Below are 13,572 nucleotides of genomic sequence, written 5' to 3'. Positions count from 1 at the left end.
ATCCCCGTTTTCTCTCTCGCTCCTTTCTTGAAAAGTGGGATAACATTAGCTATTCTCCAATCCACAGGAACTGATCCTGAATCTATTGAAAATTGGAAAATGATCATCAATGCGTCCACTATTTCTAGAGCCACCTCCCTGAGTACCCTAGGATGCAGACCATCAGGCCCAGGGGATTTATCATCCTTCAGTCCCATTAGTCTACCCAATACTATTTCTCACCTAATGCAAATTTCTTTCAGTTCCTCTACCCCCCTAGATCCTCTGTCCTCTAGTACATCAGGGAGATTATTTGTGTCTTCCTTCGTGAAGACAGATCCGAAGTACCTGTTCAACTCTTCTGCTATTTCCTTGTTACCCATAATAATTTCACCCATGTCTGTCTTCAAGGGACCCACATTTGACTTTGCTACTCTTTTTCTCTTAACATGTCTAAAGAAGCTTTTACTGCCCTTCTTTATATTCTTGGCCAGCTTCCCCTCGTACTTCATCTTTTCAGCCCTTATTGCCCGTTTTGTTACCTTCTGTTGTCCTATGAAAGTTTCCCAATCCTCGGGCTTCCTGCTACTCTTTGCTGTCTTATACATCTTTTGTTTTAGTTTTCTTCCATCCCTAACTTCCCTTGTCAGCCACGGTTGTCTCCTACTCCCTTTAGAATCTTTCTTCCTCTTTGGAATGAAATGATCCTGCGTCTTCCGGATTATGCCCAGAAATTTCTGCCATTGCTGTTCCACCGTCATTCCTGCTCGAATCTCTTTCCAGTCTGCCTTGGCCAGCTCCTCTCTCATGCCTTCATAGTCCCCTTTGTTCCACGTTTGTGTAACGCAGCAGGTCAGGCAGCATCTCTGGAGGACATAGATAGGCAATGTTTTGTGTCGGGACCATGTTTGTGATGATGATGTTCTAAAGCTCTTGCACTGTTGATCTTTGCCTGATTTCCTCTGTCTCTCTCCCGCAGTGTATTGCCTTTGTGTCCCTCTTTTTCATCCTGTTGTCCATCACTGCCTTCTGCCTCGAGACGCATGAGGCCTTCAACAAGATTGTGAACTTGACAGATTACGTGCGAGTGGGGAACAGCACGCGGGCGGTGAGGGTGTACAGACTGGAGACGGAGCCGGCACTCATGTATGTGGAAGGGGTGTGCGTGGTGTGGTTCACCTTGGAGTTCCTCGCCCGCATCATCTTCTGCCCCAACAAGCTGCTCTTCGTCAAGAACACGCTCAACCTCATTGACTTTGTGGCCATTCTGCCCTTCTACCTGGAGCAGGCTCTTCGCGGCTTGTCCTCCAAGGCGGCGAGGGATGTTCTGGGCTTCCTGCGGGTGGTGCGTTTTGTCCGCATCCTGCGCATCTTCAAGCTGACACGCCACTTTGTGGGACTGAGGGTCCTGGGCCACACGCTCCGCGCCAGCACCAACGAGTTCCTCCTGCTTGTCATCTTCCTGGCCTTGGGCGTCCTCATCTTCGCCACCATGATCTACTACGCTGAGAGGATTGGCGAGAATCCCAACAGCCGGGGTACCAATCACTTCAAAAACATCCCCATCGGCTTCTGGTGGGCGGTGGTCACCATGACGACCCTGGGCTACGGAGACATGTTTCCCCAAACGTGGTCGGGCATGTTGGTGGGCGCACTGTGTGCCCTGGCCGGCGTCCTCACCATCGCCATGCCCGTGCCCGTCATCGTCAACAACTTTGGCATGTACTACTCGCTGGCCATGGCCAAGCAGAAGCTGCCCAAGAAACGGCGGAAGCACATCCCTGCCGGGGCTCCAGACAAGCCCACAGAGCGGTGCAAACCAGACGCCAGCTCCCAGGGCAGCAGCGCCCACAACGACAATGTACCACCCGCCACTGAGCACATACCGGACACGAGCAACTCAGGTAGGACCGCAATCCTGCAGCCTTTCAGCACATTCGTCAGGGTGGAGACTGGAGACCTGAGTTCAATCCTCACCTCCAGTGCTGTCTGTGTGGAGTTTGCACGTGGGTTTCCTCCGGGTACCCTGGTTTCCTCCCACATCCGGATTTGTAGGTTAATCGACCTCTGTAAATTGCCTAGTGTGTAGGGAGTGGATGAGAAAGTGGGATAACATAGAACTAGTGTGAATGGGTGAATGATGGTCGGTGTGGATTCGGTGGGCCGAAGAGCCTGTTTCCATGCTGTATCTTTCAATCAATCAAAAGTAAAGAGGGAAGGCGGAGCAGAACGTGAAGTTAATCTCATGGAAACACTGCAGATTCAGAGGGAGCAATAGGAAAGAGCTGACAGAGGTTTCTCATAAGGTCGTAAGTGATTGGAGCAGAATTAGGCCATTCAGCCCATCGTCTTTTCCATTCAATCATGGCTGATCTATCTCTCCCTCCTAACCCCATTCCCCTGCCTCCTCCTCTTAAACCCCTGACATCCGTAGTAATCAAGAATCTATCTATCTCTGCCTTATAAATATCCTTTGTTTCTCCTGTAGGGCAGAGTCTGGTATTAGGGAGCATGGTCTCACAACAAAGTGGCTGACCACTTGAGATGGTGGAGTCAACTCTTCTCCCTAGGGATGGTGAATCTTTGACTTTGGACTTTCATATTGCCCAGTCATTGCATATACAAGACAAAGACAGGTATTTATTCACAAAATGCTGGAGTAACTCAGCAGGTCAGGCAGCATCTCGGGAGAGAAGGAATGGGTGACGTTTCGGGTCGAGACCCTTCTTCAGGCTGATGTCAGGGGGGTGGGACAAAGGAAGGATATAGGTGGAGACAGGAAGATAGAAAGAGATCTGGGAAGGAGATGGGGAAGGGAGGGACAGAGGAGCTATCTAAAGTTGGAGAAGTTGATGTTCATACCACTGGGCTGCAAACTACCCAGGCGAAATATGCGTTCCACAGAGACCGTTCCCTCCGTAACTCCCTGGTCCACTCATCCCTTCCTCCCCAAACCACCCCAACCCCGGGCACTTTCCCCTGCAACCGCACGAGATTCAACACCTGTCCCTTTACCTCACCATCCAAGGACCCAAACAGTCTTTCCAGGTGAGACAAAGGTTCACCTGCACCTCCTCCAACCTCATCTATTGCATCTGCTGCTCTAGATGTCAACTCATTTATATCGGCGAAACCAAGCGCAGGCTCGGTGATCGCTTCGCTGAACACCTGCGCTCGGTCCGCATTAACCAAACTGATCTCCCGGTGGCCGAGCACTTCAACTCCCCCTCCCACTCCCAGTCTGACCTTTCTGTCATGGGCCTCCTCCAGTGCCATAGTGAGGCCCACCAGAAATTGGAGGAACAGCACCTCATATTTCGCCTGGGCAGTTTGCAGCCCAGTGGTATGAACATCGACTTCTCCAACTTCAGATAGCTCCTCTGTCCCTCCCTTCCCCTCCTCCTTCCCAGTTCTCCCTCTATCTTCCTGTCTCCACCTATATCCTTCCTTTGTCCCGCCCCCCGACATCAGTCTGAAGAAGGGTCTCGACCCGAAACGTCACCCATTCCTTCTCTCCCGAGATGCTGCCTGACCTGCTGAGTTACTCCAGCATTTTGTGAATAAATCGATTTGTACCAGCATCTGCAGTTATTTTCTTATACTACAAAGACAGGTATTTGTCTGGAAGGATATCCAACGTTATGGTGATCAGGCAGAGAGCAGGTGACTGACTGCCCACCAGGAGAAACAATGGATATTTATAAGGCAGAGATAGATAGATTCTTGATTACTACGGGTGTCAGGGGTTATGTGGAGGAGGCAGGAGAATGGGGTTCAGCCATAGTCTTGTTGAAAGTATCTAATCTGTAGTAGCAACAGGACAATGAACTTACTTGCTGCAGATTAAAGGGCATCTCCCACTGGCGATTTTTTAGGCGATTACAGGTGACTAGGCTGTCACCACATGGTTGCTGGGGTGTTGCCTGTATGGTCATGAGTAATCTTCTCCATCACCCAAAGAGTTGTAGCGTCTTTCTGGTCGCCGCTGGATTTTCAGAATGTTGAAATATTTTTGGTGACAGTCAGTGTCAGTGGGTTTGACGCCAATGAATGTAGCTTGATGTCTCTTGACGTAGGTGCTGTCGTAGGTTGTCGCCAGGTGACGTCGGTGGTCGTCGATGCTGACTTTGGTGAATTGGTACACTGCCTAGTTCAGAGTAGTAGTAAGTGCAGAGATGGTCTCTCTGGTCCTTGGCTCTCTTGTTGGAGGTGTTTCCTGGCAATCTCTCCAGTCCCACCATCAGTGCTGCGTGTCCTCCAGTTCTCCATGAGCCTGGTGTGATGTTGCCTGTCTGGTTGTCCACTCAGTCACCCTCCACCATGGCTTCTGCTGCACTTCTGCAACAGATCAGGTTATGGAGGACACATTCTGCGTAGACAATGGTCTGCACATTCTTGGGCTCCTGCTGTATCGTAGTCAGCAAGCATCAGAATCTGCTAGCGAGGATGCCAAAGGCATTTTCCACCACCCTCCTAGCCCTGGACAGCCTGGAGTTGAAGATCCTCTGCTCCCTTGACATCCCCCTGTGAGAGTATGGCTTCATCATCCATGACCTGAGTGGGAAGGCATCATCACCAACCAGTGTGTATGGGATGGCAGGGTTGTCTTCTCCTGGCAGAGGTTCTGGATCAGGAAAGCCTGCTCTTCCTTCTTCCAGTGCTTCCCCAAGTGAGGTCTCTCTCCAGATCCCACCATCTGTGACACTGCCAGGTGTGCCCACATCCACATACAGGACGTTGTAGTCTGCATCCGCCACAGCCATCAGTACGATGGAATGGAACTTCTTGTAGTTGAAGTACATCCAACCTCCAAGCACCTGATGTCCATGTGCTTGCCATCCACTGCCCCACATGTGTTCTCAAAGCCCTGTGCCCCTCTCTTCCACTCATCTGGTGTACCAGGGCAGTCCATGACTTCATCTTCATAAACGTTGATGATGGCTTCACAGGTCTCTCGTACAACCTTGCTGATGGTGTTGTGGGCCACAAGAAAGCTGTAGGAGAGGCTCTTGTAGGAGTCTCCTGATGCCAGGTAGCGGAGGGTGATGGCTAGGTGCAGGCCCGGTTCCAGTGGCTTCCTCATGAAGGTCTCCTTTTTCTCCAGGAGTGCACCCACCCGTGTCTTCAGTTCGTGAAACAGCTCTGGGGGGAGTCTAGTGAAGTTTCTGAAGATAGCCTCATCTTCTTGCTGGAGCTCAGTCATCAGGTTGTCATACTGGCCCAACCTGGGTCTCTTCAGGGACAAGGGCTTCAACCACACAGACATCTTCTTGGGCTTCTTCTTCACCATTCTTCTTGTCCTTCTGTCTTGCTGATCTTTAAGCATGAGGGCCGCTGCAAGCAACTGGGCTTCTTCTTGTGTGAGCAATGCCCTCTGATGTTGCTCCATGGTAGTCTTGATGCAGAATGATTGGAAACCCTACCCTATATAGGGAGATCCTACCCTTTATAGGAAAACTGGGTGATTCCATTGTCTTCAGTTGCCTTTAGTTGTCGCCGACAGGGTCGTAGCTTGCCAGGGCTTGTTGCGGGTTGACGTAGGTTGACGTAGGTTGTCGTAGTTTGTCACGTTTTTGGTCGTAGGTTGACATAGGTGGACGTCCTAGTCACAACGATTGGGTCACCGGTTGTCGGTAGCTTGCCGTAGCTTGACGTCGACTAGATGCTAGGTTGTTGTAGCTTGTCATAGACATTGTCGTGGGGGGTCCAGTCGCTGGTTTTTCAGTGACCTGCTACGACTATAACAGTCGCCGGCAGTCCCCTAAAAAATCGCCTAACTGGAACAGGCACTTTACAGACGCATTAATGCAATAACACACAAACAAAATATACAATCATCAGTAATATGATAAATATAAGAATTAGTAACTAGGCGGCACTGGTGCAATGGTAGAGCATCTGCCTTACAGTGCCAGAGACCCGGGTTCAACCCTGACAACAGGCATGGTCTCTACGGAGCTTGTACATTCTCCCTGTTACCATGTGGGTTTTCTCCAGGTGCTCGAGTTGTAGGTTAATTGGCTTCTGTAAAGTGTACGGTGTCCCTTGTGTGTAGGATAGTGCTAGTGTATGATGTGATCACTGGTCGGCGCGGACTTGGTTGGCCAAAGGGAGTGTTTCTGCCCTGTATCTCTAAATTAAACGAAACTGAAGTAACATTCGGTAATCAGACCATAACAGTGCAAATGTGAAAAACGAATATCTTGTAGACTTGAAGGAACAGCTTTCCAGACACAATGTGTACTCCGCTGCCTACACCCCAGTATTACTTGGAGAGAGTTTCAGGATGTCTGCACAGTCCTGTCCTTACTGGTCATTCTAGCGAATTATATGCAGATGCTAGTTCACAAAAAGACACACAAATTGTTGGAGTAACTCAATGGGCCAGGCAGCACCTCTGGAGAACACAGATATGTGATGTTTTGGGTCGGGACCATTCTTCAGTCTATTGAGACCCTTCTTGTCTCTAGAGATGCTGCCTGGCCCGCTGAGTTGCTCAAGCACATTCTGGCCTTTTATCTGTCAAATTAATGTTAGTTTATTCCTGTTGCATTACATAGTTAACGTGGCACAGTGCTGGTAATGTGGGCAGATATTGTTATGGGGAGTTGACTGGGACAGCTGGAACCTACCTCCTTAACTATAGGTTGTAAAGGATGGAGGAAGAAATTGTATTGACAGAGACCGAATAAAAACATAAAATGCTTGAGATACTTGGCAATTCAGACAGTGTCCTTGGAGAGAAAAACGGTTAATGCCTCAGTTTATTTCTTCAGCAGAACACTAAGCTGAAGTTTTAATTCTTTCCATAGATGTTGTGGTTGAGTATTTGTGGGATTACAGGTTTCCAGAATTTTCAGTCATATGCTCATTGAGCATTACAGCATGGAAACAGGCCATTCAGCCAACCTGCTCCTTGCCGACCATGTTGACATCTTGGATAGTCCCATTTGCCTGCATTTAGCCCACATTTCCCTTCCTATCCATATTCCTGTCCAAATTGTTTATTAAGTCGTAACCATGCCTGCTTTTATAGCTTCCTCAGGCAGCTCATTCCAGATACCGATTACCCTCTGAGTGAAAAGATTGTCCCTGAGGTACCTCTTAATTCTCCCGCCTCTCACTCGAAACCTGTGCCCTCTAGTTTTTGAACATTTCACCATCTCCTCATAGTTACATAATGCATCATCACAGCCTGATAGGCACTGCCCTGCTAGGGAGGAGTTTACATAAAAATAATATTTAGCTTTACAACGGAGAAAGTTAATTAGTTAAAGAAAGATAAACAGAGAGAGGGGATGGTAGTGGATTAAGCGAGGTGTATATCATATCATATCATATCATATATATACAGCCGGAAACAGGCCTTTTCGGCCCTCCATGTCCGTGCCGCCCAGCGATCCCCGTACATTAACACTATCCTACACCCATTAGGGACAATTTTTTTAAACATTTACCCAGCCAATTAACCTACATACCTGTACGTCTTTGGAGTGTGGGAGGAAACCGAAGATCTCGGAGAAAACCCACGCAGGTCACGGGGAGAACGTACAAACTCCTTACAGTGCAGCACCCGTAGTCAGGATCGAACCTGAGTCTCCGGCGCTGCATTCGCTGTAAAGCAGCAACTCTACCGCTGCGCTACCGTGCAAACAGATACTGAGGGGAAAATGAGATGCATGTTAAAAGTAACAAGCTGAAGTGAATTTTAAAATTGGCTCTATGGTTGTTTTGATAGGAGACTGAAGAAGTTGGAATTCAGTACAGAGCAGAGATGGTCAAAGAGAGATTTGAGAATGTTCAAAGTGACATTGTCTGCAGTTAGTAACCGGAGGATGCAGATTTAATCAGTTTGATCAAGCATTCGGTGAAAATATGTTGTTTTACACCACTGGTTGGTGTGATCTGGAAATCAAATACCTGAAAGCAGCAACAATCGTACAGTCCATGAGAACGGACACATTCAGTTAGACAGGTGCATGGATAGGACAGGTTTGGAGGGATATGGACCAAACGCAGGCAGGTGGGACTAGTGTAGCTGGGGCATGATGCCGGTGTGGGCAAGTTGGGCCGAAGGGCCTGTTCCCACACTGTATCACTCTATCACTCTATGACTCTAAATTCTCAGTGAATAAATGAGCAGTGGGTGTGATTAATTGCATGGCAGTGCGGATGAATGTGGGATATACGATCAAATGTACTAAACAAACCCCTTGTGTCAAACCCCAAGAAGATGGTAGGATATGCATTTCAGAGGGTTTTAGATAGGCACATGGATTGGAGGGGTATGGATCATGTGCAAGCAAAGGAGATTAGTTTATCTTGCCATTACATTGGGCATATACATTGTGGGCCAAAGCTCTTGTTCCTGTGCTGTACTGAAGCAATTGTAGATGGTGGTTTACACCAAAGATAGATACAAAATGCTGGAGTAACTCAATGGGACAGGCAGCTTCTCTGGAGAGAAGGAATAGGTGACGTTTCTGGTCGAGACCTGTGATTCTCTCCAGAGATGCTGCCTGTCCCGCTGAGTTACTCCAGCATTTTGTGTCTCCATGTTACATTGCACTCCTGTCATGTCACACGTGTCCTGAGATGCATGTTGCATTTCCTGCCATTCTGATGTAGCACACAATGCCCAAATGGCCTGAGTATGAGAGTGCACACGTGAGCTCACATACATGTGCTGTTCATTCCCTGACACACTAAATGGAGACACAAGGAACTGTAGATGCTGGAATGTTTGATCTAAAATCAAAGTGCTGGAGGAACTCAGCGTGCCCTCAGCATCTGTGGAGTGAAATGGACAGAAGATGCTTTTGGTCTGAAGAAGGGTCTGGACCTGAACCATCACCAGCCCTTTCTCTGCACAGATGCTGCCTGTGCTGCTGAATTCCTCCAGCACTTTACACCAAGTTAACCTGATGACTAAAAGTGTGACTGTGCCACAAAATATTTCATATTGATTTGGATTTCTTGAAGTTGACTAGGCTAAGATAGGTGTGACTGGGATTTGCGTGGGTTCAAGGATCTGAGCAGGAATTGTGTGTGTCTCCTAGACTCAAAGCAGAATGGTGATGCCAATGTGGCTGTGTCGGATGAGGAGAGCACGGCGTTGAACTGGCCTCGGACCCCCGACACCAACCACTCTCTCAAACGCTCCTCCACCCGGGACAGGACCAAGACCACGCCTGCCTGCTTCTTACTGACGGCCGGTGAGTATCCCCGCAGTGACAGAGGAGGGAGGTTCATGGTCATATACTCACACAGCACCGACACAGGCCCTTCGGCCCAACTTGCTCATGTTGGCCAAGATGCCCCATCTACACCAGCCCCTCCTGCCCTCGTTTGGCCCCTATCTCTCTAAACCTTTCCTATCTTTTAGGTTACACGGGGGGAGAGGTGGCTCGTGAGCAGTGGCCAATTAACTGAATGTTTAGAGTTTAAAGATACAGCATGGAAACAGGCCCTTCCGAGTTCATTCTGACCATTGATCTCCTATTCACACTAGTTCAATGTTATTCCATAGTCTCATCCACTCTCTTCACACGAAGGGCAATTTACAGAGGGCCAATTATCTACAAACCCACATGTCTTTGGCATGGAAAACAGAGCATATGGAGGTAACCCACACGGTCACAGGGAGAATGTGCAAACTCCACACAGACAGCACCTAAGGTCAGGATCGAACCTGGGTCTCTGGCGCTGAGAGTCAGCGGCTCTATTCACTGCGCTGCGGTGCCACCCTGAATGTGACGCAATCCACAACTGAGCAATCTGAAATATATACACACACGGACACGCACACGTACGGACACATACACACGGACACACACACACGGACACACACGTGCACAAATGGACACAGACACATACGGACACGCACACACATGGACACACGCGTGCACGCATGGACAGGCACACATACGGACATGCACACATATGGACACACACGTGCACACATGGACATGCACACACATGGACATTGACACACAGACACACCAAACAATCCATGCTCCCTCTCTCTCCCTCTCTCCCTCTCTCCCTCTCCCTCTCTCTCTCTCTCTCTCTCTCTCTCTCTCTCTCTCTCTCTCTCTCTCTCTCTCTCTCTCTCTCTCTCTCTCTCTCTCTCTCTCTCTCTCTCTCTCTCTCTCTCTCTCTCTCTCTCTCTCTCACATTCTCACATTATCTCTCACTCTCTTACACTCCCTCTCACTCTCTCTCACTCTCCCTCACTCTCTCTCACTCTCTCTTACCCTCATTCACTCTCACATTCTGTCACTCTCTCATTGTCTCTCACTGTCTCTCAGTCTCTCACACTCTCTCACTCTCTCTCACTCACTCTCTCACTCTCTCTCACCCTCATTCACTCTCACATTCTGTCACTCTCTCATTGTCTCTCACTGTCTCTCACTCACTCTTTCACTGTCTCTCAGTCTCTCACACTCTCTCACTCTCTCACTCTCTCCCACTCTCTCTCACCCTCATTCACTCTCACATTCTCTGTCACTCTCTCACTCTCTCACACAGACACAAACACAAGTGAACACATACCATCTTTGCAGGGTGAGTTCCCCTTTGCATTGACTGCTCTTCCTTCCCTTGTCATTTGTTCCTTGAGTTCCTAAGCCCAGACTTTGTCAGGGTTGCGATATCTTATTTACGTTGAGCTGTCTCCTGCTTTATTCTTGAAATGCAGAGAACTGCAAAGATGTCCTCACAGCTAACTACTCTCAAGCAGAGGTGGTGACCCTCTCGTAACAGGCAGTGAGTGTGGGCCGGGATGCCTTGTGTAACGCTACGCCAGGGAGGAGAGCTGGATGAGGCTCGATCTGTCACCAACATGGCGGAAGATCAGAGGCTTCGCATCAACGAGCATCCATAAACTCATCAACGTTGTAATATATATAGTTATTCCTGTAGAAGCATGAATGCATGGTGGTTCTGTAAATTATGTATTATGAAGAAAAATCTATATAGATATATATTATATATAAACATTTCTATATGAATTATAGGCATTTGTTACCATCCCGATCATAATGTCCACAAACCCTTGAATCGCAGCAATAGATTGATGATCTCATTGTAACAATTCCGTTGCATATTTCCTACTGATGTACTGTTGTCTAACATTGGGTAAGATGCACGATGTACAAACGTTACATCCGAGTGCTTTATTGTGATGGCTGTTGTTTCAGTTTGTGTCGTATCGTAGCAGCAGAGGTCAACTGTCAAGAGTTCTTCGAAGCTGATGGTTATTTCATGTGATCAAGTCTCTTTCCCACATTGATCCCAGTCACGTCTGTCTTTGTAGAGATGAGTTTGATTTCAAGTCAAGTTAAGTCAAGTCAAATTTATTTGTCACATACACATACACGATGTGCAGTGAAATGAAAGTGGCAATGCCTTCGGATTGTGCAAAAAAAAAATTACAATTACAGCATATAAATTAAAATTAATACAGAAAAGAAAATGTAGTCCCTGTAGTTATAATAGTTAACAGTCCTGATAGCCTGTGGGAAGAAAAGCAGAGGCGTTTGCCTGACCGTAGCAGCTGGAACAGTCCGTTGCTGGGGTGGCAGGGGTCCCTCATAATCTTGCTTGCTCTTGATCTACATCTCCTGATCTATAGGTCCTGCAGGGGGGCGAATGTAGTTCCCATGGTGTGTTCTGCCGAACGCACTACTCTCTGCAGGGCCTTCCTGTCCTGGGCAGAGCTGTTCCCAAACCAGACTGTGATGTTGCCAGACAGGATGCTCTCTACAACCCCAGAGTAGAAGCATTGAAGGATCCTCAGAGAGACTCTGAATTTCCTCAGCTGTCTGAGGTGGTAAAGGTGCTGCTTTGCCTTACCCACCAGTGCGGCAATGTGTGTTGTCCATGTCAGATCTTCTTTGATGCGGATTCCCAGGTATTTAAAGCTGCTCACCCTATCCACAGTAGACCCATTTATCTCCAGTGGCGTGTACGTCCTCGGATGTTGAGCCCTTCTAAAGTCCACAATCAGCTCCTTAGTTTTTGTGACATTCAAGAGGAGGCTATTGTCCCGACACCAGAGTGCCAGATCAGCCACCTCCTCCCGGTAGGCCTTCTCATCATTGTTGGAGATCCGGCCCACCACCACAGTGTTGTCAGCAAACTTGATGATGGAGTTTGAGCTGAACCTGGCCACACAGTCGTGTGTGTACAGGGAGTACAGTAGGGGGCTAAGGACGCAACCCTAGGGGGATCCTATGTTCACGGTGAGGGAGCTAGATGTGTGTTCCCCTATCCTGACCACTTGGGGCCCGGCAGTGAGAAAGTCCAGGACCCAGGCACACAGAGGGGTGCTAAGCCCCAGTTCCAGCAGCTTCTCAACCAGTCTGGTGGGGACTATGGTATTGAAAGCTGAACTAAAGTCAATGAACAGCATCCTCACATAGGCCTTCTCATTCAAACACGCTGGAGAGGCATTCTTTGGCACTGGTACAATAATGGATCTTTGGTGTTCTGAAGTAAATCAAAGATGCTGGAAGAATAAAGCACCCAGTGCCTGGGTAAATCTGGAATTTGTATGGGAAATGGAAGTATACCTGCAGCTGGACAACAGCTGCAGAGCACATTATGCACCTCAAGCACTACGTTGCTTTTCAAAAGTACACACAGTGCTAAAGTAACTCAGCGGGTCAGGCAGCATCTCTGGAGGACATGGATAGGTGACGTTTCATAGAGTGCTGGAGTAACTCAGCGGGTCAGGCAGCATCTTTGGAGAACATGGATAGGTGACGTTTCAGATTGGGACCCTGCTTCAGATTGGCTTTGAGTTGCTTTCTGGTGCTGGCTGCACTGTGCATTTCCAGAGTGTTGCTGTTACTCTAGACATGGTACAACTGTGGTGGGAAGTTGTGATGTGGGTGAGAGGCTGGGGTTGTGCGATCTTCTGTATGGGTTGTTGCACTATTCAGTGCGTGCACTCTCTGCTGTTTCCGTTTCACGTCTGTATGTTGTAGACTGTCAATCTCTGTGCTGCCCTGCTGGGAAGAAAATAAATGGTTACACTTGTCATCTTCACTTTATTTTATTTCTTATTTTTGTTGTCTCAAAATGGAGCTGTACAGAAACAGGATCATTGAGAGTCAAGAATGTTTCATTGACACATGTATCGACAATGGAACAATGAAATTCTTACTTGCAGCTGCTTTACAGGCCCATAAACACAGTGACACACAGATGAATATATAATAATAATACAATGAATTAACAATTATAATATTAGGTAACCCTAATAATCTAAAGCCGAAGTACATAGTGCAACCAAAGACACGGTCCATAGAAGGTCATAGTTGCTGAGGTTAGTGTTCAAGTCAAGTTTATTTGTCACATACACATACACGATGTGCAGTGAAATGAAAGTGGCAATGCCTGCGGATTGTGCACAAAAAAGAATTACAGTTACAGCATATAAATAAAGTTAATAAGTTACTATATAGACAAAAATTTAGTCCCTGTAGTTATAAAAGTTGCCAGTCCTGATGGCCTGTGGGAAGAAACTCCATCTCATCCTCTCCGTTTTCACAGCATGACAGTGGAGGCGTTTGCCTGACCGTAGCA

General features: G+C 47.9%; 1 protein-coding gene across 1 annotated transcript in view; it reads left to right on the top strand.

Annotated features, from left to right (window-relative positions):
- Positions 1-12,999, top strand: part of kcnc4 (potassium voltage-gated channel, Shaw-related subfamily, member 4) — a 45,652-nt gene extending 32,653 nt beyond the window's left edge. Inside the window, exons 2-4 of the mRNA XM_078420521.1 lie at positions 959-1,883; positions 9,039-9,194; positions 10,679-12,999. Coding sequence (XP_078276647.1) covers positions 959-1,883; positions 9,039-9,194; positions 10,679-10,740 — 1,143 coding nt within the window. The 3' untranslated portion in view covers positions 10,741-12,999. The remainder of the gene's footprint in view (positions 1-958; positions 1,884-9,038; positions 9,195-10,678) is intronic.
- The last annotated feature ends 573 nt before the right edge of the window (positions 13,000-13,572 follow it).

This window comes from Rhinoraja longicauda, chromosome 24 (assembly GCF_053455715.1).
Source record: "Rhinoraja longicauda isolate Sanriku21f chromosome 24, sRhiLon1.1, whole genome shotgun sequence".
Classification (NCBI taxonomy): Eukaryota; Metazoa; Chordata; class Chondrichthyes; order Rajiformes; family Arhynchobatidae; genus Rhinoraja; species Rhinoraja longicauda.
The sequence above is the reverse complement of the archived record's forward strand: the minus strand, read 5'-3'. Positions and strand labels throughout refer to the sequence as shown.